The sequence below is a fragment of the Macaca mulatta genome, chromosome X, assembly GCF_049350105.2.
Source record: "Macaca mulatta isolate MMU2019108-1 chromosome X, T2T-MMU8v2.0, whole genome shotgun sequence".
Lineage (NCBI taxonomy): Eukaryota > Metazoa > Chordata > Mammalia > Primates > Cercopithecidae > Macaca > Macaca mulatta.
In genome coordinates, this window is record NC_133426.1 from 110,337,995 (window position 1) to 110,363,836 (window position 25,842).

The 25,842-nt window shown below is 47.5% G+C and overlaps 2 protein-coding genes across 7 annotated transcripts; one reads left to right on the forward strand and one right to left on the reverse strand.

Moving 5' to 3' along the window:
* Positions 1-428: 428 nt before the first annotated feature.
* GLRA4 (glycine receptor alpha 4) lies at positions 429-23,660 on the reverse strand. 6 transcript variants are annotated; one of them, XM_015127901.3, is made up of 10 exons: positions 22,644-23,177; positions 21,057-21,188; positions 19,412-19,542; positions 19,055-19,122; positions 18,594-18,817; positions 18,388-18,470; positions 16,692-16,832; positions 13,602-13,816; positions 7,727-7,876; positions 429-2,462 (listed from the first exon to the last, which is right to left on the reverse strand). In XM_015127901.3, exons 3-10 carry the CDS (start codon positions 19,488-19,490, stop codon positions 2,172-2,174), a joined length of 1,251 nt encoding a protein of 416 aa, XP_014983387.1. In that variant the 5' UTR covers positions 19,491-19,542; positions 21,057-21,188; positions 22,644-23,177; the 3' UTR covers positions 429-2,171. The 6 variants fall into 6 exon arrangements, with proteins under 6 accessions (XP_014983387.1, XP_077845383.1, XP_001085545.2 ...); XM_077989257.1 differs by lacking the exon at positions 21,057-21,188 and having other exon boundaries at positions 429-2,459; XM_001085545.5 differs by lacking the exon at positions 21,057-21,188.
* On the forward strand, positions 7,005-8,205 carry TMEM31 (transmembrane protein 31). Its single transcript, NM_001194917.1, is given in 2 exon segments — positions 7,005-7,106; positions 7,801-8,205. Coding segments are annotated over 2 exon segments (507 nt in total).
* Positions 23,661-25,842: the final 2,182 nt, after the last annotated feature.

Below are 25,842 nucleotides of genomic sequence, written 5' to 3' on the forward strand. Positions count from 1 at the left end.
AAGTAGAGCTCTGTGCAATAAGCTCATCTCCATAGTTCACCCTCCCTGCTACCCCCGCCTTCGGGCTGCAGCAGCCTGACACCCCAGCCCCTCCATGGAGAGTATCAAAGAGATGCTCTCTGCTCCTTTCAAAGGAGTATTGCTTGTGGCCTCTCATTGATTGGCACTACCTGGGCAGAAATAGGAAAACAGGGGTTTTCTGCCCTTCTCAATTCAATCTGCTCTCTTATGCCAGTTATTTTGTTTTAAATATCCTTGGCACCAGAGTTATAATACTGCCAATAAAAATAATTTCTGGACCAGCTACCCTGGTTGGCTCAGAATGCTCTTCTCAAAACTAAGAGACAGGCAAGAGGACTATCTCAGTGAACAGGAAAGAGCAGACAAGCGCAATAGGAAAAGGGATAAAGACAAAGTCAAGCTGTTGGTTTGATTATAGGATTTGCTTTCACCATTGGATTTATTGACTTTCAATTTGGATCACCATATGGAGGGAGGGAGGGAAGGAGAAAGAGAGAGAGAAAAGGAGAGAGAGAGAAAGAGAGAAGCAGAGAGAGAGAGATTGGACTTATGTGCTTAATTATTCTAGGTTCAGGGAAAAGGACAAGATGTCTAAGAGATCATTTGATCACTTCTTTCTTCCAGTGTCAGTTCCATAGTTTAATCTCTCCTGTTCCAGTTGCTCACAGTTGGTCACTTCAAAGGTCTCAGTGTGCCAGGCACATGCTTCCGCATGTCCCAGTGGTATGTCAGGCCTGAAGTGGGCTTTTCCACACCAACCCTCTCCATTCTGGCATTTCTGGTAGCTTCAACTGACTTCTACACCTACTCACTGCTTCTCTTTGTGGAGCGAGAAGGGTGAAGAAGCAACTCTGAATTATGGCTCTTTAACTTCTACAACTGCTACCCTGATGTTGGTCAAATCAATGTTGATCTGGTATAGGGGTCCTCTACATGCCTAGTTCCTCCCCAGGAAACTTGAAGCCCATTCTATCCTTAACAAGGTTGCAGTGGCACCATTTACTCACCAAAAGGAGATGAAGGACCGGTTGGAAATCAGGGGCCCTGGAAAATAGAGACTTTGGAGAGAAAGAAGAAACAAATGAAAGCCCAGCCAGCAAAAGACACTCTGTGAATAGTTTCTCTATGCTACTCCTCCTGGGTTCCACTACCTTGGAGCTCACTTTTCTCGAAAGTTTTCTAGCATCATCAAGTAAGTTTCTTAAAGAACAAGTATTCTTCTCTTTTTACACTCCCCAGCTGTCCAACAGACCCTGCCACCATGCTAGTTAATTAGGAAACGGAACGAATATTTCTGAGACCAGAATGTTCTGGTGGACCTGGAAGGGTAGTCTTTTTGAGAGCCCAAAGTCTCTACCCCAATTCTGACAGTAATTTCTGGACCAGCTACCCTGGTCAGCTCAGAATGCTCTCCTCAAAACTAAGAGACAGACAAGAGGAATATCTCAGTGAACAGGAAAGAGCAGACAAGCGCCATAGGAAAAGGGATAAAGACAAAGTGTGGGGCTTCCCAAGAGCCCCTCTCTGTTGGGGCTGAACACCTCTCTGTTGGGCCATATAGTCGCTAGCCCAGTGCAGCCTATGACTGTTCCAACCTTGTCAAGAGCTGGGGAACCTGTGGCTTTGCCTTCCTCTCACTGCGCGGAAACCTGACTGGGCCCCACAGGGCGGTACTTGTGGACAGGAAAAACTCCCCATTTGAATCTGCAGCAGGAGGGACAGAGGACAGAGTAATGGCCAGGCTCTGGATGGGAGGTAGCAGGGGGAGAAGTGGTGCAGATTAAGATGACAAATGCCAGAATCTAGTAGCAGTGTTCTGAATATTCTCCACTGGAGTATTGGAAAACAGAGAGGCTCCAGCAAGAGAATAAGGTCATCCTGGCCCCAGGAATGTGGCCAAACCTTAGTCTCATGAGAAATGGGAAAGTATGGAGAAAATATGGACTAGGGTAGATAAGCCATCTTTTTAAGTACAGCCGCCATTGGCACCATGCAGTATAGGCCCACATAGCTTTGGGACTGGTAGTTGAAGTTCTGAGTGGGAGATCAGGAAGAAACTGTCCAAGCCCTAATGGAGTCTAATTGAGGGAGAAAGCCCACCCAGGAGGAAGCAGGAGGCCAGCAGCAGGACTCTATAGCTCCCACCCTATTCACAGAGCCTGGTGGATATCTTCTGACCGTAGCACTTTATAGACAACCCAGTAGAAGATATTGAAGATGAGGAAAGTGAAAGGGAAGACAGCCCGGGAGATGGTGTCAATTCTCTTGGCTCGGTCCACGTAGAGTTTCCGCATGGTTTCTCCTTCCCTTAGAAGAGGGGCTGGAGGTTGGGGACTATAAATGCCAGAACCTTCCATTGGACCTCCATCTCTTGCCTGCAGGCAGTGGCCCAAGCCATAGCCATGGAAATAGAAACGACTTTCTTGGATGATATCTTCCTCCTGGAATTACAAGGAAGAAAAGGCAGAATTTGAGGTCAAAGCTCAAAGGCAGAGGGATAGAGAACAGACCACACATCAATATCTCATAGGGGATGTTATGCAGACAAGGTGCCTAGGGTACACAGGCCCACTACATGCTTTTTATGGTCACAACACTAGTCATGAGATAGATGTATGCTAAGCAGCTATACGTGCTACATATGGTGTATGTTATGATTCCATTGCAGATAGGCTCCAAGCCACCCATGTAAAATGCAAAACATCATTTAGAGCCATCTAAAATCCAGCGAAGTGCCAGCCGCTGTGAGAGGACATCTCAATGTCAAGTTATCTCTGACTGGTAATAAACAAAACAACAAAACTATTAGATAGTGAAGCTGAGTCTTAGTAAACTCGACTTTAATGACTTTCAAAAGCTTCAGAATTCATTCCCCTTTTGTATCGTATCTTTGAAAATTTATCTCAATTTACAACTGAAAATTCCAAAAGTTTTAAATAACCCAATGAGTTATCCAAATTAGGATAAAGCTGATCACTTTATTGCAGGTATGTGTGCTACTCTGCAAATCAGCAAATTTGACACAGGGGTCAGTACATACAGGGTAATTTTTATTACCCAAGGCACATTCCATTCATATATAATGTGTGCATTATGACAAACAGATGCCCAGTGAGGGGTAAATTTTATATAAGCACTAAGTAATGAGGCAGACTGCCAAAAGTCCATTTTCCAATAGTTAGCTGACAACCTTCAGTAGCTAAACACAGCTGGGAGCCAGGAAGTAGGGACAGAAAGATAAAGTTGAGAGAGAAAGACAGAGAGAGAGAGAGAGAACCAAAACCTCTGAGTGTCAATAGAGGGAGCTTTACTTATATGAGGCCCTCAGGCCCCCATTCACAGCCTATTTAGTCTTATTTTATATGCAACCCTAACAAACCTAATTTTATTTACTTCTAAAGGACAGAGTTGAGAAATCCTTCCTTCAAAGATGGTGGTAATTTCTTAAAGTATTCATGGTTTTAGAGTCAAAATTTCAGGTATGTAAGAAATCACCTGAAGTGCAATGGCCCCTTGGAGGACGATGCAAACTGTCATTTCAGTTTGTCCAGGACGGAAAGGGTTCCTGAGACTTGGGTCTTTCAGGGCTGAAACTGGGGAAGTGCAAGGCAAATTAGGAAGAGTTGGTCATCCTATGGCTACCTGAGGTATTTATTATAAATTATAAGAAAAAGATATGCGTATATTGTATAGGTATGACATAGATATATGCAAAATGTGAATAAAGTAGATTTTAAACACTCTGTCCCTCTCAGTTAGAGGGACACCACAGGGTCTTTATCATGGGCCCTCTGCAGCTATAGCAACACATTGAAAAATGGCTTTGCCAGGCACGGTGGCTCACACCTGTAATCCCAACGCTTTTGGAGCCCGAAGCGGGCAGATCACGAGGTCAGGAGTTCAAGAACAGCCTGACCAATATGGTGAAACCCCTTCTCTACTATAAATACAAAAATTAGCTGGGCATGGTGGCAGGCACCTGTAATCCCAGCTACTCAGTAGGCTGAGGAATCGCTGGAACCTGGGAGGCGGAGGTTGCAGTGAGTGCAGATCACGCCATTGCACTCTAGCCTGGGTGACAGAGCGAGACTCCATCTCAAAAAAAAAAAAAAAAAAGAAAAGAAAAAAAAAGAAAAGTGGCTTTGTGTATGAGATGTTGGTGTTACAGGTCCTAGTAACCCTTGATGATGACATGACTAGAAGCTGACCTGTCATCATAAAGACAGGCCTTGGTTCACCTCATATGTATTCTGTAATTCATTTTTACACTATTCTGACAGGGGAGGTTGTGCTGGACCCATTTTCGAGGTGAAGAACCAGAGGCAAACAAAATATTTTGCAATAATTTTAAAATGAGGGGAGTAAGTAAAATGGTTTTCTCCCTTGATTTCCAGTTCAGGGTCCTTCAGATAACCCTGTTCCCCAGTACTCAACCTGATTCCCTGAGCCCCACCCCGGCTAGAGGATGTAAGCAAAAGATGTTGGCAAAAAAGCTCTGAGGGGGAAAGTTGGATCCAACTGCTATTTCTGTTTCTATAGATCCAACTATTTTCCCTTTTCTCCAATCATAGTAAGTCTAAAGGGAATTATCTGGACACATTTCCCAGGCTGGAAAAAGCCATTTCACACGGGAGAGAAAATACGGCCAATAGAGTAAGCTGCTCTTGGCTTTTTATGATATTAACATATTGTACCTGTTGTAGCTGGGGGAGCAAAGATGAGTGGCTTGAAATCCAGGGGTGGGGCATCCTGCATTTGGGTATTCTCTCTTTAGGCCAAATTCTGAGGGGTGTTTGTGTGTGGTGTGTGTGTGCGCTGGAAAGGGACATTGGAACCTTAAATACCACTTTGTGGCTTACATACCTATTAAAATAGAACTTTTTTTTTTCCTGGCTATCTGTAGGGGAGAAGGACTGAGAAGCTAGAGAGGGAAGATATCTCATAACCATGCTAAGGAGGGAATACACAGTGTAGGAGATAAAGTGTGGAGATGGGAAAGAGTGATATGTATTGAAGTGAGAGGGGCTAGAAAAAAGGAGATTACAGAATGGGGAAGGAAGAGGGTGCTGGAGGATGAAGAGAGGTGGGCAGCGTTCTGGGACCAAGCCCTTGAGAGGACTGGGAAGTATTTTGAAATTTCTTCCAGTTATCAAATTATTCTATTGATCATGACAAAGCTTTTGCTCTGTCCAGTTTGAGAGACAGTCCTCTCCAATCAGCCTGTGAAAGCTGGTGAGCTGGGTTACGTGACTGCTGTGGCCAGAGCCTGGTGCTAAGACCTGCTGAGGAAATGAAAAAGGGCTTCCCTTTCCTGGGGAAGTTTACGGACTAGCTGGGAAGGCAGTGCAGGATCGCATGGGTAAACAGTAAACCACTTTAGGCAGTGACATGAAAGGGAGCCACCATGCTATGAAGTTGTTGGTTGAGGAGAGAGTTGAGAGGAAAAGACGTGAATGGCTGGCTGGCTCCTAGAACGCTCCTAACTGACTCTCGGCTAAGGGTTACCTGGAGATCACATGGATTTTCTCCCTGCCCTCTCAGACTGAAGAATTCTTTTTCTCTAGCTGGAACAGTAGGGCCCAGACAGAGGTTCTATAAATGGATGAACTCTCCATCAATTTTTTCAGCCTACTTGGTGCCTCCAAAATTCCTGCTACAGGTCCTGGGATAGCAGTGACTTTAGAAGACTCAAAAAAGGACATGATGAATGGCACGGGTTTGATTTTCAGTTTTATTCACATTAATAATAAGCCTCAGCCCACTTTCAGGCAGGCCCCAGAGTCCTAAGCAAGGCCCAGGCTGCTGTTGTAACTTTGTAATAATTGAGCACTGGTCATGACAGACGCCATTATGAGCTCAGGATCAGCCTATATATATGAGCAGGAGGGGACAGGCTGTAGGCAGTTGCAGGTTGCAGGAGTTCAGGAAAGGAGGTGGGACTAGTGTCAACCTGGAGTAGCTCTACAGTAACAATGGCAGCCTTTTTGTTGCTGGGACATCCATACAGGCAACTTAGCTGGTGAAAGGACTCTGGATTGGTTGGCAGTCTGCTTTTTTTTTTTCCCAAGGTAGGCATTGAGAAGGCACCAAGATCAAAACTCCTATAAAGATAAGATTTTGGTACCTGCAGGCAGATTTGTTCGACACAGCTAAAGAGGGGGTGGGGACAGTTAGCTTAGAAAATGGAGTGTCTTTTTCTTGCCCTTCTGCTAGGTGTGTGTGTGTGTGTGTATATATATATATATATATATATTTTTTTTTTTTTTTTTTTTTTTTTTTTTTTTTCCTAACCCTTGGTATGGGTTAGGAAATGCTTTTAGGTTTCTTGAAGAATGAGTCCTACTCGAGGACATGTAGTTGTGGATTAGTCCACTAGAGGGCATACTGCCCAGGGACCAACTAAAGGACTAAAGGGCAGGGACTGATAAATTTAAACCACTAGATGAGACAGGAGCCCTACCCTCAGCAGAAAGGGACCTTAGCAAGGGACATGAAACCAAGGCTGTAGTTTGTGAGATATTTTTAGTGCGGACATATGGTAGGGGTGCCCCTGGAGCAGCTGAGGTGGAAGGTGGTGTGTTAGGAGGAGAGAACAGTCCTTGTGCTAGTGTGGCCCAGACAAGCTAGAGTCAGGATTTTAACAGTGGGTTCAAAGCATTGTTTCCCATCCCCCAGAGGTCATTATGCTCTTGCCTCTCTGGCTTTAGAGCCTCCAGACTAGACAGAAAACATGGAGTCAGAGCTGAAGACAGACCAGAACTCTGTGTCTCTAATGATTAAGCGACCAGTAGGTAGCTCAGCAAGCCTTTCAGCTTTGCTCATAATTGGACACTTGCTTCTGTGAGGCTGGCCCAGGCACCTCTGTTGTCATGACAACTTACCTAGCACCTATTGTCTGGGCAATTGGGGGTAAACTGCCTCTGTTGTCATGACGACAAGATTTCTTTTATATTTCCCCAGGTGATCACTTTACTGTAGAAGAAATGAGGTTAACAGAAAAGAGTGAGGAAGAACAACAACCCAAGCCCAACAACTCTAATGAACCCAATGAAGATCAAGAAGAAGAAATCCAACAGTCAGAACAGGCAAGTGGTGGTTTCTCAATTCCAACTTAGTTATGGGGGCCCTCTTATAATGCTCCCCTAGAAAGGCACCAATGCCTGACTGTTGAATTCTTAACTACCAATTAGTGTATGACAACCTGGGCTACCTTCCTCCAGGTTGTGGGGGGAGCAGTTACTACTTCTCAAAGCAATCTCTTTTTATTTATTTATTTATTTATTTTTATTTTTATTTTTATTTTTTTTGAGACGGAGTCTCACTCTGTCACCCAGGCTGGATTGCAGTGGTGATTGCAGCTCACTGCAACCTCCACCTCCCAGGTTCAAGCGATTCTCCTGCCTCAGCCTTCTGAGTAGCTGGGATTACAGGTGCCCGCCACCATACCCGGCTAATTTTTGTATTTTTAGTAGAGACGAAGTTTCACCATGTTGGTCAGACTGGTCTTGAACTCCTAACCTCGTGATCCACCCGCCTTGGCCTCCCAAAGTGCTGGGATTACAGGCGCGAGCCACTGCACCCAGGGTTTCTGATTGCCTGTCTAGTCCTTGCAGCTCTGGGGTGGGTCTTGGTTTGTGGGGAGGAGGAGTAGGGAGAAAGGAGTCCAAAGGAGAAAGGCAGTGGGCCCCTCCCTAGTTGTACTCACCATGCGTTGGCGCCTCTGCCTTCTTCGAAGTCGTATGAATTCTTTATGCTGACGAGAAACAAAATTGACAGCAGCATACTCCAGCAAGGCAGCGAACACAAAGAGCAGACACACAGCCATCCAGATGTCGATTGCCTTCACGTAGGACACCTGCAACATCCAACGACAGAACTATCAACCTTCTTGAAGTCCTTCCATGGCCTACTGAGTCGATTTCCAACCCCTATCGATTGCCTGCTCTTTTTGAACTTTATCCTGAATTTTTTCTGGTGTTTAAAGAAGCTTTCCACGACATATCCCATCGCCTGAAAGCCCAGATGGAAAAGATAGGACTGCCCATCATACTCCATCTCTTTGCACTCTTCATACTCTACCTCTACAAGTTTTTCCTTCCTACAATTCTTTCCCTTTCTTTCTTTATTCTTCTTGAACTTTTGCTTCTGCTTTTTATTATTGTCTTCATTCTGAGCTTCTTTTGATTCTTTTCTTTCAATAAACAGTAATGAGCATGAACACTGCATTTGTCTTCCCTCTGTTATCTCCTAGGGTCCTCACAGCCTCAGTGGTAATTGGTCAGGCAGCGTTCACAATACCGATGTGAGACACATGAGGACACTTAAGGCCCAGAGCAGATGGGTCTTAGCCAAGATTACCCAGTGAGAAGGTGGCACTAGGACCTGGATGTTCTGGGCTTTCAATTCAGTGGCATTGCCATTTACTTAGGCTGCGGTCTCACTGACAGACTGGGAGTTCCTTCCTCCACCCCTGTTCTTCCCTTGACAGACTAGGAGTTCCTTCCTCCACCCCTGTTCTTCCCCTGGTCTTGTGGTTTTCCTTGTTGCTCTTTTGGAAAGGCTTTGCTGATGAATTTGGCTCAGTAGTGAGCTGGGGCCTCATCTCTCACCCTGGAGAGAACAGGGCAGGGATACTGAGGGAACACCACCCACCCCTTTAAGGATGCTTTGCTAGTTGCAAGATGTGGTTGGCATCCACCTATCCAGTCCCTTGTACTCTCCCCTCACTACTTTCCTTGGCAGCCTCCAAATACTTTTGTCTCCCACTTTCTGGCCTCTTCCAGGCATTGCAGATGGGTGGGGCCAGGAGTGAGGGACAGAGCTCAGGTTTAGATCTTTTCATCTCCTCAACCAAATTACCTGCTACATAGCTTTCAGCTGCTGAGCTCACCACATAGGACACCCCAGCAAGAACAGAATTTCGGACAAGGCACTTCTTTAATCAGCCGCTGCTATGATGGGAAGTGAGAGTGCTGCAGATCCCAGGTAAGGAGCAAGTTTCACTGTATAAAATAAATCCTCTACCTCAGTGATTCTTAACTGGGGACAACTCTGCCCCCCGCCAGGGACATCTGGTAATATTTGGAGACATTTTTGGTGGCACAATTTTGCAAGAGGTGGTGGCTACTGGCATCTAATGGGTACAGGCCAGGGATTCTGCTAAACATTCTACAGTACACAGCTCCCTGCCTGGCCTTCAACACACAGACATGCACACACAGAGACACACATACAGGCACATACAGACACAGACACACATACAGACACAGACACACACACATGCACGCACACAACAAAGAATTATCTGGCCCCAAATGGCAAGAGTGCTAAGGGTGAAAAACCCTGCTCTAACTCTTTTAGGGCAATGTCACTGAGATGGTGGCAGTGGGTTACTAGACACCCCTGATGAAGCATCCCTTGGTGTCTCCATTTTGCCACTTTGCCACTTACTAAGAGGGCATCCTATTTCATTCACCATCCCTCAGTCTGACAGTGCCCCCAAGGATATCAAATACCTGCAAGATCAATAATGAGGTAATTACTCATCATTATAAAAGGATGGCCATGAAGGTCCTTAGACCATCAAAGGAAAAGACACTTTAAGCACTAGGAAGAAAGTCCTGTTAATGATAAGTGTGTCAATAATACATCTCGAAAATCTTGGCTGGGCGTGGTGGCTCATGCCTGTAATCCCAGCACTTTGGGAGTCTGAGAGGCAGATCACTTGAGCCCAGTGGTTTGAGATCAGCCTGGCCAACACAGCCAAAACCCATCTCTACTAAAAACACAAAAAATTAGCTGGGTGTGGTGGTGCATGCCTGTAATCCAAGCTGCTAGGGAGGCTGAGGTGGGAGAATTGCTTGAACCCGGGAGGCAGAGGTTGCAATGAACTGAGATCGTGCCACTGCACTCCAGCCTGGGCAACAGAGTGAGACTCTGTCTAAAAAACAAAAACAAAAACAAACAAAAACTCAGGAATCTGTCCACTCACTATCCTGGCACATCTGAAGGGTTGCAAGTTTTCTGAATGGTCTCCTTGCATCTACTCTTGCCACCTCCAATCTGTTCTCCAAACAGCAGCCAGAGTTGTTTTCAAAATGTAAATCTGATTATATCACTCCCCTTCATGATCCTTCAGTGGTTCTCCATTACCCTTATAATACAGTCTATGCTCCCTTATCATGATATCTAGCCTTTGCCTACCTGTTCATTTCATCACACCCCTTGTAATCTGCTGTGGTAAACTATTTCTGTAGTTTCCCAAAGAGCCAATCTCTATCCTTTTTCTCATTTACCTGGATAACTTTTACTTATCCTTCAGCTTTCACTTTAGATACCACATCCCCTGGGAAGCCTTCCCTAATCATCCCAGTCTGTGTTGGTTGTCCTGCTATATGTGCTCAGGTTACCTACAACTTCTTAGCATCCATCACATACCTGGCCATTCCCTCAACTAGACTGTGAGCTCTTCGATGGCACAGACTGTTTCTATCTCAATCACTGTTCTGCTTCCAATGCCTAGCTGAGTTTCTGGCCTATAGTAAATATGTTTTTGAATGAATGAACAGTAGACGGTTTAGCAACATGTGATGTGCATATCTGCTGGTTTCTGCTTGCTGTCTACCCTCTTTACCACTACCTGCCCCAATAGCTGTAGGCCATTGAGATGATAGGGTCTAGACAGAAGTGGCTCCTTCCCTGCTGCAACTTTAGGTCTAATCTCCTAGCCTCTGGAAGAAACTTCCATTTAGTCCTTCCATCCTGCTTTGAGTTCCCTGCAGTTGAGGGGATCAAAGGCTCAGCAAAGAGATGGTAATCAGTGCCTTTGGTGGCACCATAAAGGCAAAGTAACAGTTGTTTCCTGGGAACATGAGGAATGGTCACCCCAACTGAGTTCCCTTACAAAGTAAGCCTCTGCCACTCTCATTCTGGACACTAGAGTTGTATTAGGGGGTGTGAGATTGGTGTGGCTTTTGGAAGCCCCTAGACTGACCTCATGCGGCCCCCACCAAACTTAATGTTACACAAACTCAAGAGTGAGCAGGTAGTCCCTGGCTTACTGAGTCCCTTGCTCTGAGGGGCTGGATAATGAGGCTATTTAGTTCAGGGTGCAGGCTTGGATATTTTGCTTACTGGCCAATGAGGCCATAAAGAAGTCATTAAAATTTGACAAGAAGGTACCAAATGCTGCAAACAACCCTCCAACAAAGACTGTTTTTTCCAAATAAGGAAACTAAGTGATTCCTGGGAGCAGATGGATCATGTTCACTCACAGGAGGGAACCAGAAAAGGAAGTTCTCTTGGCAAGAATAAGGCATAAATTTCAGTACCTCCCTGCTTTAGAGATGAATCACCTTGTGTGGCAGAGGTAATAAACTAGGGCAGGGTTCTTAGGTCTGAACTACTTTTCTGCTTCTGGTCTCCTTACAAGACCATTATCAAAACACGACCATCACAGCCTGGTCTGACCGTGTAGCCCTTGCCTAACTCCAGCCTGCCTCTCAGAGCCTTGTCAATATCCCTGTCCATCTAGGAAACACATTTACAGAAAATGATCTCTAACAGCGTTTCCTGGGACATGTGATTCTGATCTGAGTTTCGTCACCACTTATCCCTATAGGGCTTTGGACCACCTCAAAGGGTTTCTGACAACTCAAAAATAATTAGGGATGATACCAGCTGCTTTAGCCCCAGATTCATCACTCAGTTTTTTCAACCCTGACACCTGATAATTATAACAATAGTTAACATTTATTGAGCGATTATTATGTGCCAAACACTGTCCTGTGTGTTAATATATTATATTTTGCAATAACCCTATGGAACTGGTAATATTCTTTTTTTCTCTCTCTCTCTCTCTCGAGACAGAGTCTTGCTCTGTTGCCCAGGCTGGAGTGCAGTGGTGCATCGGCTCAGTGCAACCTCCGCCTCCCAGGTTCAAGCGATTTTTCTGCCTCAGCCTCACAAGTAGCTGGGATTTTAAGCACACGCCACCACACCCAGCAAAATTTTTTTTTGTATTCTTAGTAGAGATGGAGTTTCACCATGTTGGCCAGGCTGGTCTCGCACTCTTGTCCATGTGATCCGCCTGCCTCGGCCTCTCAAAGTGCTGGGATCACAGGCGTGAGCCACCGCACCCAGCCGGAACTGGTAATATTCTTATTCCCATGTTACAGGCAAGATGATTGAGAGGTTAAGGAATTTACCTAAGGTAAATTATTAGTAGATGATGAGCTTGGGAGACAAACCCAAATCTGCTGATCCCAATCTCCTATTCCTAATCACTACCCTACTCCCAGCCATGTAGCACATTCATAAATTCACCATGGATGTGTGAAATTACCTGCTGTGTAAGCCCCCAGTAAAAAGTCTTCTTAGGAACAAGCACTGAGAGATGGGAGATCATAGGGCCTGGTTCCCAACAAATCAGTGCAAGAGGGAATATATTCATTGTAAGATCCACAAGGAACTGTGTTGCTTTTGCTTCCTGTTATTTCTTTTTTTTTTTTTTTTTTTTTTTTCTTGAGACAGAGTCTCGATGTGTCGCCCAGGCTGGAGTGCAGTGGCCGGATCTCAGCTCACTGCAAGCTCTGCCTCCCGGGTTTAGGCCATTCTCCTGCCTCAGCCTCCCGAGTAGCTGGGACTACAGACGCCTGCCACCTTGCCCGGCTAGTTTTTTGTATTTTTTAGTAGAGACGGGGTTTCACCGTGTTAGCCAGGATGGTCTCGATCTCCTGACCTTGTGATCCGCCTGTCTCGGCCTCCCAAAGTGCTGGGATTACAGGCTTGAGCCACCGCGCCCGGCACTTCCTGTTATTTCTACATGACAAAGTTCAGTGGCTGGTACATAGTACATGCTCAATAAATATTTATTGAATGAATAAATGGCATTGCTCCCTGATTTGTTCAGAGCTTTGCTGACTGTAAGGACTTTGAGGTGACCTCTAAATTCCCTACATGAAGACATGAGACAGGGAGAATCTGTGCCCAGTCCCATCAGCACAAATCTTCCTGCGTAATCAAAACATCACCGGGCCCAGACAACTGGAGTCCACTGACTTTAATTGCTATTTTCTACCTCAATTTTCTCATCCCAAAAGAATGGATACTGTCTCTAGAGCGCTTTGTGATAGTTTCTAATTTCTGATACAGTAAGACGACAGAAATTGGTTCAAAACTCTGATATTCTTTTGGTTGTTTCTTACAAGGCATGATCTTAAGAAGGTTATTTTACCACTCTGGGCTGTATTCTCCTCATCTGTATCATGAGGGAGTAGGACTTTCTACTTGCTGAGGATCTTTTGACCTTGGACACGCTAATATTTCCTGAAGAGAGTCAAAGTAAGGCACTGTCTCTCCTCATTCCCTAGGCAGATAGCATCCCTAACCCCAGCCTCCACATTGTCAACAATGTTATTAGCAGTATATTACAGGGAGAGAGAGAATGCAGGACACCAGCTCTTGCCCAGTGGGTCTTCTCAACCTTAAATCCAAGGTAAATGGTGAGCAGGAGGGCACATTGGGATGAATGGGAAATGGGGTGCTCTATGGCAAGCAAGTTCCCTTGCATGTCTCTTCACCTTAGGCAAAGAGGCCCGGGAGCCAGAGCTCTGGGTGGTCATGGTGAGCACGGTGGTGATGCCCAGGCCCACACGGGCAGGGGCAGCATCCATGTTGATCCAGAAGGAGACCCAGGACAGGATGACGATGAGTAGGCTGGGGATGTACATCTGAATCAGATAGTAGCCCATCTGCCGCTCCAGGTGAAACTTTACCTCGATGCAGGTGAATTTCCCTGCAAGGACAGAGGTGAGGAGTCAGGCCCCAGGTCCCCAGTCTGTAGCTGAGCCTAAGGGGATTAGGACAGGAAGAGGGCAGCCCTCTGCTGTCCAGCCTCTGGGCACCTCAGCTGGGCCAATGAATGAGCCTTTCATAATGGCCCCAGGCAGCGCCAGATGTATATACTAAGGAAGCTCTCAGAACGACCATCAAAGACTTGGCCTTTCGCTCCCAGCACTTTCATTTCCAGCAGAAGGCCTTTCACAAGACGGCACAGCAAGAGGATAAGGAGCAGGAGGGCTCCAGAGTCAGACTGCCTGGGTTTGAATCCTGAACCTTCCACTGTGTGACTTTGTGCTTTGAGCTTCAGTTTCCTTGACTGTAAAACAGAGTAGTGATACCAACTCCATCACTGGGCTATTGGAAAAATTAAACAAGATAATGTATTTGAGGTGTTTGACACATAGGTAGCTGTTACTATTATCATTATTAACAAAGCAATTGGCTTAGACTCCACTTAGATCTCAGCAGCCATGCTTGTGCTTGCTAGTGCCCCAGAAGCTCTCTAGCAACAACAATTCACTGGGATAAACACTGCTTGTGTCTTAAGCAAGTGAGAAGAGCCAGATAGCAAACATCTGAAAACTGCCCAACAGAGACCAGCTCCAGACTGCGGGGAGCGGGTTCCCATAGAGCATCAGGCCTTCTATTCCACCAGCAAAAAGTGCATTGGCCCAGGCACACCAACCAATGCTCCACCTCCTTTGGCAACCTTCACTTTACTCTGCTTTCCAGGGCCCTAGGGCTGAGAAAATACTAGCTCAGAGCTTCTCTTGGAAGCAGAGGCTCAGGATAATCCAAGTGAAAAGGAGAAGGTGCATATATTGTTATTTTATTCTGGCCTAGGTCTAGTCTTATCAGGCCTACTTGATTCTTCAAAGCCAGTGATTTCGTCAATGACTGATTATGGTTTTGACACATTGTATGATGCTGTGACCTCTTACTGTTCCCTGAATCCACCTCACTTCATCCCACCCCGGGATTCTTGTCATGACATGCCTTTATTAGGTACCCATATTTTCTTTCCCTTCTTTCCTTCTTCTTTTTTTTTTTTTTTTTTTTTTTGCAGTAGCAGTTTTGTTTTTAATTCCAAAATTAAAGCTTGTTTAGTATAGAAAAAATGAGAAGTAGAGAAGGGATAATAATATTCATAAGCTTATATTTATCAAACCCCTACTAAGGACCTGACTTCATATACTTTATCTCATTTAATCCTATAGCAACTCTTTGGGGCAAGTAAAATTATTATCTCTCATATTACAGATAGGAATATGGAGGCATGAAGAGATTAAGTTATGTTTCTCAAGGGCACTCGACTAGTAAATGATGGAGCCAGAATCCAAACTCAGCTCTATCTGCCTCCAAACTTCTTGCTTTTGTCTGTTGTATCACATTACTTTAGAGACATTTAGTGCTATTTCCACCCAAAGTTTTTAAATGCATGCTTTTGGTTTATTTCTTTTACCATAATATAATCATTCTGTGTTTATACCTCTGAATCTTACCTTTTTTCACTTGTACTTTCACACATTGATATAAGCACCTTGTTAACCATCCCTTTTAACGTCTGCATACTAATCCACTAAGCAGACACACTATGTAATTTACTTAACCTCTGCCCTATTGGTGGATATTTAAAACAGTTCCAAGTTTTTGCTAATATAAACAGTCACCCAGGAGCCCCCTTGGGGTCAAAGGCCAATGCAGTATTTTGGAATATTTCCATATAATACATTTCAAGGAGTAGGATTCCTGGATAAATAAGTAGAAAAACAATTTTAGCTTCTAAAGTTTCTCAAAGCATGTTCGCTGGACCACCTGCATCAGAATCCTCAAGATGCTGTTAAAATGCAGATTTCTGGGCATCACTCCAAGAATAGGTAACCATAATCAGAATCTCTGAGAGGTAGAGCCCAGGAGCCAGCATTTTAATATATTTAATATATTCCCCAGGGGAATATAATGAACACCAAAGTTTGAAAACCACTGATCTATATACAGATTGCCAACCTTTTTACTCCAAAAAGTTTGTATCAATTTTCATTCCCCCTTGTATTTTCTAAATTCAATGGCCTTTTCCTCTTCCCACTCCCCACACCCCCACATACATGCACACCCATATTCATGGGGCAGTACCCAAAACATATCAGCCCACCATGGAAGGGACGCGGGATCTCCCCTCTTCAGGCTGCTGCCTCTATTTCAGGGTCAGAGCTCCGTGCAGACAAATTGTCAGGGAAAATGTGGAGCCATCAACTCTTAGAGAAGCTGCAGGGGGGCAGATGCTCAGGCTGGGAAAGCAGCCCTTCTCCACTTCTTAGCTGACATTTCACACCTGGGAAGTTCCTGAGAGCTGGCAGTGGTGGCACAGTGGGAGGTGTGGACTGTAAGCTGGCCACTGCCCTCAGGCCTGTTCCCTCTGGGTTCAGCATAGTCACTCCCTATTACCAGATATGGATTCCCTGCTTCCCCACAAAGTTGACCCCAGGAAAAGTGGGAAACTTTACACCCACTGTCGTTTGCTCTGCAGCATGCGACAGGAACAAGAACATGGACTTTGGAGTTAGAAGGCTTGGATTTAAATTCTAAATCTGCCATTTGCTAGCTATATGACTTGGACACTTGATTTAACTAACTTCTTAGAACCTCAGTTTTCCCTTTCTGAAAAATGGTATTTATAATTGCTATCACAAATAGATAAGTTATATGAAGCACCTGGCCCCATATCTGACATAAATTGAACCTTTGATAGAGGCCAGCTGACTTGTCCCCTTGCCTCACATCTGAAGGTTCTCCTGTGGCTCACAGCCAATAAAGATCCTGGTTTTTACCTGTGTTGTAGTACTTGGTACAATAGCCTAGATCCTTCTCATCCCGCAAGATAAACTGGGGCAGAGTCAGCCCCTCAGCCACTTGGACAGCAGGAGCATCTTCCAGCCACTCAAACACGAGGTCATTCATGGTGTAGCCAACTGAAAGTGACAGAGATGGCAGAGGGCTGCAGAGTGTGGGTGTTGGGTGGGGGTAGGGGTAGGATCAGAACAGGCAGGAGAGAACAGGTGAGGAGTAAGGTCTGGGGTTTAGGAGCTTCATGCTTATCATGGAAGGGGAAACTTTTCCGGAGAGGACACTTGGTCAGTTGTCTCACGGGCCCATCCTGAGTGGGCAGGTAAATCAGGAAGACTATAGACTCCTACCCTGTTTTCAAGCTTGAGAAAAGCCCAAAGAGAAATTATTTTGGCAGACCTAGAAAGCAGGTCAAGAGGGTTGGAAAGATGTCAAGGAACCCAGCTAGGAGCCTCCTGCCATATCTCAAGCCCAGGGGAGTAAGCATGTGTACCGAACACATGTCTTAAGCTGAGCTAGCCTCAGAGCCAGAGCTTCTGTAACATCACCTCAGGGAGGAGACAGCTATTTATATCCTGCCAGTCATGCATGGGACAATGTGCATACCATAGATCCTAGCCAGGGCCTTGAGTTGGGACAAATTTAAAGCTAATATCTGAACATGCCAAGTTATTCACACATACACAGCAGTTCATGAGGGCTCATGCCACGTATATGACCATATTTGCACATGTCAGGTAGAGATGGGAGCAGAAACACCAAGGCTCACAGACATCCAGTGTTGGGCCTTGACCCAGAGTAGCTCTGTGACTTTGGATAAGTCACTTCCCCTTCTGTAAAACGGGAATTATAGTAGCTGCTCTACCCACTTTTCAGAGTTGCCATGAAGGGATATTGAGAGCCCAGGTGTGAAAGTGGTTTAAGAACTCTAAAGAGCTGACCACACAAGACACATTCTACTCATAACAGTTATTTTATACTGGAAGCAGCCCTATAAGCCTTCTTCTGGGAACATCTAGTGGATGGCTCCAGATCTAACAGTCTCCCCCGACCCAGGAGATGAGGAGGGAGTGGAAATAAGTGATGTCCCAGCCTTGTCATCCTTGGTTCCTCTGCACTTTGGGCAGCCCCTCCAGGCTGGCACCCCTGCCACAGAGGAGCCCTTGGCTGACCTCTTCATTCTAGGCACTGTCCTGTGCCTAGAACTGTCATCTCCTACCTCTCTACAAAGGTATCTGTGTTTGTGGGGAACCAGGGCTCCACGAGTGCCCCCACCCTGCCCACTTTGGCATTTTTATAGGCATCTTCAATGCCTTAACTCAAGGGAAGTAAAGGTGGAACTACTTCAGGCACTGTGAGAGGGGACATACTTTTGGGCAGAGAAGATGCCGCTCAAATCGCCCCCCAAAACAGCACAAACGCATTTGCGCGTAAGGCTGATGCCTTCCTGTTCCCCAGCCCCATGGAACAGCCAGATCAGCAAATAGTGTGGGGATGAAAAACACACTGTTCTAGGGGTTAGGGAGCCCTGGTTTCTAGTCTCATCTGTGCCAAGAATTGGCTGGGTGTGCTTGAGTAAGTTCTTCCCAACTCTGGGTAGCCCTTTTCGTCTGTGATGTCATGAGGTCGGGTTAACTCACTGTTATTCCAGGTCCTCTGTGACTCTATAGAGACACTTACAACTCTCCAGCTGCATCGTGCAGGTCTGGATGTCCATGGGGAAGTTCTTGAGGTCCATTGGGCAGGACAAAATGAGGGTCAACCTAGTGGGGACAGTAAGAAAGAAATGACTTTGGCTTACTGGGGCCCATCACAGCACAAGGGAACCCTCCTCCCACTCCTCGGTCTTCATCTAAATTCTTCTCCTGGCCATCCACCCGGTGCACCTGATGCTGTAGAGCACATTCCCATTCTTAAAGATGCGCAGTAACTTGTTGTCCGTGGTCACCTCATGGAAGTTGGCCCCTTTCTCATTGGCAAAGAACAGGTCTGGCTTCCAGATAGAGTCCAGCATGGAGGGATCGAGGTCCAGAGAGTCGTCAGGATATTCTCGGTAGGACAGGCGTGGGTCATTCCACTGTTGCCTCAAGAAGACATTTACCCGGTAGTCCTGGGAGGGTGCAGATATGGGCCCATCAGAAACATTGCCATTCCCAGGGGCCCAGCAAGCCTGTATGGGCAGGAGGGCCATGAGGAGGAGTGTTGGAAGCATATCTTGGCCAGTAGGCATTTTTCACTGGAGAAGGAGCCTTCCTTGGGCTGATATGGCAAAAGATGCCAGCTTGCTATCTGGTGGGCTCCTCCGACTCACACTAGGCTGGAAGTGGGGGGTGGGGAGATCCCTTACCATGGTGGTCTCAGTGACGGAGCCGAAACTGTTGATGAAGATGTTGCAGGTCACGTTCACGGGTGGGCCTGAGGGTAACAAAGCATAGGCCATTGGCAGGGCATTCCAGGAGGCTGGGAGCAGCTTCCAGAACTCCCTCCCTGAGCTTCAGGGCAGGGCACTGCTGGGAGAAATCAGTGCCAGCTACACACGCCCATGGGCAATGGGGTGGGGAGGCTTCTTCTGAGCTGTTAGAACTAGCCCTAGCCCAGGACCTCCAGCCTCCTTTCCTTAGGGGAGGCAATAGGGGCTGGCTGGGTAGTGTGCTGCCAAAGGTGGTGGGGAGGGAGGAGTTTTTATAGGATGAAGATTTCTTACCTTTAAAATTGGGTCGAATCCTGGCATCATACCCAGATGTTCTCCCCATAAGTTTGTCTAGGAAATCAGAGGGGGACATGGACTGGGACTCCTTGGTTCCAGATTTGACTTCCTCTTTTGCCAAGGCCACCCTGGACAGGAGAGGTAAAAAAGTCTGAGGCCAGTTATGTGCTGCATTTATCACAGACTCTCCGTTTCCATACCCCTCAGGCAGGAGGACAGAAGATGATGGGTCTCTGGGTGCCATTTGCAAAACGAGAACAAAAACAGCCATAAATCAACACGGCAGCCTACCTGTTAGTACTAGAAAAGTGTTTTCACAGACAGTAGATCTTCTTACCCTCCCAATTCTCAGTGAGATGGGGGTGAGGACTGTCATTCCCATTTTACAGATGAGAAAACTGAGGCTTCAAAAGGAGGAATGACTTGTTCAAAGTCTCAGAGCTAGTGACAGGGTCAGGACTCATACCCTAGGCTGAGGCCTCATCCAGTGTTCTCTTTCTGAAGGTACTTGGAAAACACTCAATGAGTGATGTCTTGCAGGAAATGATGTGGCTACTACAAAGTTTTGCCTGTCTAGCCTAGTCAAGGATGGGAAGGGCTCAAGGACAACTTTTATTTTTAAGAGTTGGCTTCAGTTGCTTGGGCTTTATGCTGGGCTGCTCAGGAAGTAGGACCTAGCATCTGAAGAGGGAGTTTTGGCTTCTGGCGTGTGCTCCAGCAGGAAGCTATGTTTGAGCTACGTTTTAGTTAAGGGCCATGCCACTGCAGGCAGGGGAACTAGTCTTGGTAACTATGGTGGGGAAGCAGGATTCTAGGGATGGGGAAAAGCCTCCCGGTAGGGTAGACATGCTGAGGTCAACTCCCATATTTTCCCTGCTAACAGCTTGATTTTGAGGAAGGAGCCAGTGTGCTTTGGCATAGCTTAGAAGCCAGTCCCCTTTTCCCCTAACAGGTTTCCCTCTAACAGCAGCAAAGCCCCTTCCATATGCCTACTTACCAACTTGCCAGTTAACAGATAAACTAGGGATTAGGAGCTCAGCAAAACCTTGGGGACAGGAGCAGTGCTCAGGGCCGAGCTCAGCTGGACTCCAGGCTGGGCCAGGCACCTCCTGCTCCCTCCTGCCTGCTGTCATTGCTCTATAGCCGACTCCACCACTGTCACTGCTGCTGCCACACTATGGGACTGAGCAGCGGCGTAACTGCTGTCCTGCTGGGGACTAGTCTTTTTTGAGCCAGTGGGCTCCTCTTTCCCAGTAGATCCACGTACCATCCAGTGACCGATAGAATAATAAAAATAGCTAAGGCACCATGCTAAATGCTTTACACACTCTATCTAGTTTAGTTCTCACATTAGTCCTCTCGACTAAGTATTATGATCACCCCCATTATATAAATGAGAAGACTGAGGATCAGCAAGGTGAGGTGAATGCTTCACGATCATGCAGCTAGTGAGTGGTAAAGCCAGGATTCAAATCCAGAGCTCTTGACTTCAAAACTAGCTCTATCTATCACAATTACTATGGTGCAGGCAGCCCAGGGTGGGCTGCCAAGGAGCCAAAGTAGGGGAACGTCAGTGGCAGCCCCACCCTGACCTTCTAGAGTCCTGCCTCCTTGAATGTTCTAAGCAAGAGGAAGCCCTTACCCTGGGGACAGAGGCAGGCTCTGAAAATCCGAGGAGGCTCGTGGTGGTGCTGGAGCAAGCAGAAGTCTGTGACTTCACCACAGGATGTCCACACTAGCCAGGTGCTGCTGCTGCTGGCCACCTGCCACCTGCCTGCTGGGAGGCCACATGGTCCTGCACATGGAGAAACTGGACCCTCCCCACTGTCCTCAGCCCCACTCTCAGGTCACCTCTCCTGCTAATCCTAGACCTAGTATCCTGGGACAGGCTATGGGCTTAGCAGTCTTGGGCCCCAGCCCCTGTTGCAGTTCCCTCTTCTGGAGCTAACTTGTCTGAGGACCTAAGAGCAGTCACAGTGTGCAGCCACTCCCTCCTGTCTTTCATTCCCGGAAAGTCCTAAACACCTGCAGGACCTAGGAGGATCCAGAGCTGACAATTTTTCTCATACAAGGTTCTGGGGCAGCACAGGGAGAGAACTCTAACTCTGGTGCTAGGTAGCTGAGCAACCTTGGGCAGGTCACTCCCCATCTCTAGGCCTTAGTTTCCATATGTACAATGAAGGACTTGGACTCCAGACTCTCTAAGGGCCTGTTTTGCTCTAACTGCCTCTGCTTTCCAAGTCCCAGTGGGAACGCTGTTACTGGAGCTTGGGCTTTGAGGCAGCCTCCCCTCCTGGAGGACCTGCAAGGCCCAGTGTGGTGCCCCCTTCTGCCTGCATCCTCCTGTCAACTCCAGCTGTGCTGCCATTCCACTTTGAGCTGCTTTTCACTCTTTAGAAGTGTATTGCCCTGCTCTGCATCCCTGCCTGCCTGCCAGCCAATGTGTCTGCAAACAGTGGAGCAGGAGGCTTCGCAGAGGCAAGCAGCCCTGAGACGTTCTTGGATTAAGAGGAGGAGGAGTATGCTGTAGTGGCACTGACCCCCTCCACCTTTGGAGGCACTCCTCTTATGACCAGGTCAGCCCAGGCTACAGCCATCTTTCCTGTTCAACTCACCCTGCCAACCTAGGCTGGCTCCTGGTCTAATGAGAAAGGGGCAGTTGGTGGGGGAACATTTACAGGGAGCCCAAAGGATGTCTTTCCTGCAAGCCCAGGAAGTGACTGCTACCTTTTCCCCCTCAAGGAATAGGGAGCAACCAAGTGAGCACAAGCAGGGTGACTGCAGAAGGCCAAAGAATGTCTAGCCCAGCTCCATCCTGATGTGGTCTTGGGCCAAACCCCTGCTACTTGAAGCCTCTTGGGCTGGCAGTTGACAGATGTTTCTGTCATTTTTAGCGATCTCAGCAGTGTGTGGCCCAGATGATAGGGAAACAGGGTTAGGCGGCTGGACAGACACCCTCCATTCTGGGGCTTAGTTGCCTAACCCCTACCCAGGCCTAGGAAACCTCCACCTGTGCAGAAACATTCCCAGCATGACCGGGGCCTTGACATCTCTAATAAGAAGCTCTTGGGGTCCTAACGGTGGGGGGAGGGAGGGCGTGTCCTCCCCTGAAGCCCTCCAGACTGTGGGCTTTGTGCAAACTTAGAGGAAAGTGTGCCAGATGCCCAGGTTGCCCATTCCCCTTGGCTAGTGTTTGCATGCACCTCCTTCTCACCCCCACTCAGCTCACCTGAGGAGGACCTGCCCTGGCAGGGTCCAGAGGAGAAGGAAGGAGAGGGTTGCAGGAACAAGAGTTGTCATTCCGCGGGGATCTTGAAGCCCTTTCTCAGCCTGGCTGCCAACGTGAGAGGGGATATCCCTGCAGGAACGCCAAAAGTACAGAGCCTTTCTCCAACTTGGGCTGCTCGCAAAGAGCCTGCTCTCTCTCCTCTTCTGCCTCTTCTCCTCTGGCCCGTCTTTACCTGCCAGGGGCCAGAACTGTTCCCCTGGAAATGATCCTGACACAGATAACCCTACTGGCTTCTGCTTGGGCTTGCCTTGGGCTCCGGAGGGCCTTAGCCTGCCAGCCGGGAGCTGGAAAAGACTCTCTCTGGGCAGCAATCACTCTCTAAACCCTGAAGAGTCTTGGTGGGGAGGGAGGAGGGAGACCGGTAGGAAGATGTTTTCCTGCCTCCCACCTCCCCCAGATGCACCCTCCGAAAGCAGCAATTTAAAGGCACAGTCGGCAGCAGCTGGAGTGGGGTTCAGAGCCTGCCTGTGTGCCGGGGAGGAGCTTGGGCTGCCGTGGCTGCTTGGGGAGGGCCGGAGGTGTTCTGTCCAACCTCTAACTCCCCAGCTGCAGGAGGACATGTAAGCGGCCCTGCTCCCCCCGCCCCCCACCTCCCACCCCCGACCAGCTTTCCTTTCATCCTGGAGCCAAGCTGGAGCCCAACAGTAAAGTCCTAATGATTTCTACCAGGGGGAAAAAGACCTGAGAGGGTTTAGGCAGCGCCACCAGGTATTCTCAAGCTGACAGCTTCAGGTTAGAGAGAAAGTGAAGAGGCTGAGGGTAGGGACAGCTTTCCCCCAACTCTCTGGACAGAGGCACAGAGGATGCATGATACAGAGGAACTTGGGAACCCTCCTCAGGTGCAGTCTGTCTGTCTGTTCGTCTGTCTACCTGCCCCCATCCCACTTCACCCTTGTAGTTGTGCAGCCATTCCCCTGCCTGCTTTCCTCCCTCAGGTCGTCTCTCGGGATCCTCTATAGCTCTCAGAATTCCTCCTCCCAGACTCTCCTTCCCCAGCCTGGCTCATGGGAAGGGACAGAGATGCAGAGCAGGGCTGGGACACATTAGGCTTTGCAGGCTTCAGAGGAATCGCAGCTGGTCAAGAGCAGTGACCTAGCGGCCCTCAGCCCTGGATGGAGGACAGAGGCAGAGGGGTGGGCTGGCCTCCTCCCTTGCCTCCTGCACATTTGCTTACAGCAACCAGGTGCTTTGGAAGCTCCATTTTCTCCTGCCTGATCCTTCCTCAAAAGTTCCAGTGTGTTATCTAAACACCTCTGAGACTTCTCCCCTCCCCCATTTCCTCTCGCTCTATCTTCTTTTTTTCACTCTACTCCTCTCTTCCTCCCCTTCTCCCTGAAGTTTTCCTTCATGGACCCTCTGTCCATCTCCATCTCCAATCTTCCTTGCTGTTTCTTCTCTGCGTCTCACTTTCTGTGTCTGTCTCCCTTTCTTCTTTCTTCCTCACTTTCTCTCCATCCCCAGTTTTCTCTTTCCACCTCCCCTGTATCTTCACTCTCTCACACTCTCCTCCAAAACAACAACAGTGAGAAGCCAAAGGTTTTCATTTCTCCCTCAGGGAGAGCTGACTCTCCCGCCAGCTCTGGGGAGTTCTGATTGCATGCTGTGGGGAGGGGTCTGTGCCACCTTCCGAGGGTCAATCCCGCAGCTGACTGCGGCCTCCTCAACCTTGCCAGAGAAGGTTTGAGGGGATTGGAAGCTCCTCCACATGGCCTATTGGCTATATGGAAGGATTAATAATGAGGCAGGCATGGGTGGAACCTGTGCAGTAGCTCCCTTTTGGCTGTGTTATTATTAAGGAAGAGAAATTTTCAAATCATAAATGAAAGGGTAAGAAGAGAATTTTAAATACACACTGAAATATTGACAGGGGAGCTGAGATTTTGGAGTTCGGACTGAGAACATTACAAGTCTCAAATAATGCCTATATGGTCAGTAAATGTAAAATATCCTAAAACGTCTTTAGCTGCCTTTTCACCTGCTCACCCCCTCTCCTTGTTTCCTTTAAGCATCATGATCCCCACTCCACGGGCAGGAACTGAGCCTTACAGAACGTCCCAGGGCAGAGCTCCTTGCTGGGGCGGGGAGGGGGTGGCTCTTGTCTCCTCTGTGCAACTCACTTCCTCTGGCAAACTCATCATGTCACTTCTCCTCCTTCAACAGTTCCCCATTGCTCTCAGGCTGCAGCCCAAGGTTGGTCACTCTGCTTGTCCCACTGATGCATCTAGAGTTGCCTGTTCTGTCTTTCCAGCTTCCTGCTGTTTTTGTATGTTGTTCCCTTTATCCAAAGTACTTTTCCCTCCACTCTTACCCTTCTGGACTGAGTCTTGTTGTCATTTTGTCAAGGAAGACTTCCGGAGCTGCCCCCATGTCCCTTGGGTCTAGGATAGGAGACTCTCCAATGTGTTCCCACAGGACGCTCACCTTCGCAGCATTCTGTCACACTGTCACATTACCAGATTACTTGCCTGTCTCCCCTACTATCTCGAGTTCCCTGAAGAGCAGAGACACATCATCCACCAAATCCCCAGCACACTATAGGCAATAAGTGAACATTTGTTAAAAGATGCATCCTGGGCAGGAATATTTCCTCAAGCTCAGTGCCTCTGCATCTCTCTCTGTCAAACAAGAAGTTTGACACACAGAGAGAGGCCAGCATGAGGTAATGGTAATAAGGAAAAATGAGAAAGCAGTTTTTATTCCCTTGTCCCTTAGGTCTGCGGCCTTACACTCCGTCATCTGGAATTCTTAGCCAATGGAAGGCATAGGCCCCTGGGGACCTGTCCATTGTCTTGGGTCCCACCTCCTGTGTGCCAGATTGGATCTCTGAGTGCTGAGATCATAGCAGGGTCAGCTTCATGGGAGGAAAGATCCCTTCTTGTGAGAGGCTGTAGCTATGATCAAATGTCTGGCTGACATGATGAAGAGATACAGCTTTCCTAGGGTGCTGGAAGCAGGCTCCTGGGGTATAGAAGGGAGAAAGGGAGGTAAAGAACTGGATAAGCTGCACTAGGCCTTCACAAGCAGCAGGAGAGGTGTGAATTGGAAGAGTTCCCTGTAACAACAGAAAGCGACACTCTCCAAAGATGAACTCAGCATTTTCTGCTGTGGGAAGGGTACAAAGTTGTGTTGAGCCTCGCCC

Coding starts and splice junctions, on each gene's coding strand:
- GLRA4 (XM_001085545.5), bottom strand. CDS start 22,714: ATGACAACTCTTGTTCCTGCAACCCTCTCCTTCCTTCTCCTCTGGACC. Junction 16,833..18,387: donor CACGATGCAGCTGGAGAGTT/GTAAGTGTCTCT, acceptor TGTCACTTTCAG/TTGGCTACACCATGAATGAC. Junction 13,817..16,691: donor TACCAAGTACTACAACACAG/GTAAAAACCAGG, acceptor CTGTCCTTGCAG/GGAAATTCACCTGCATCGAG.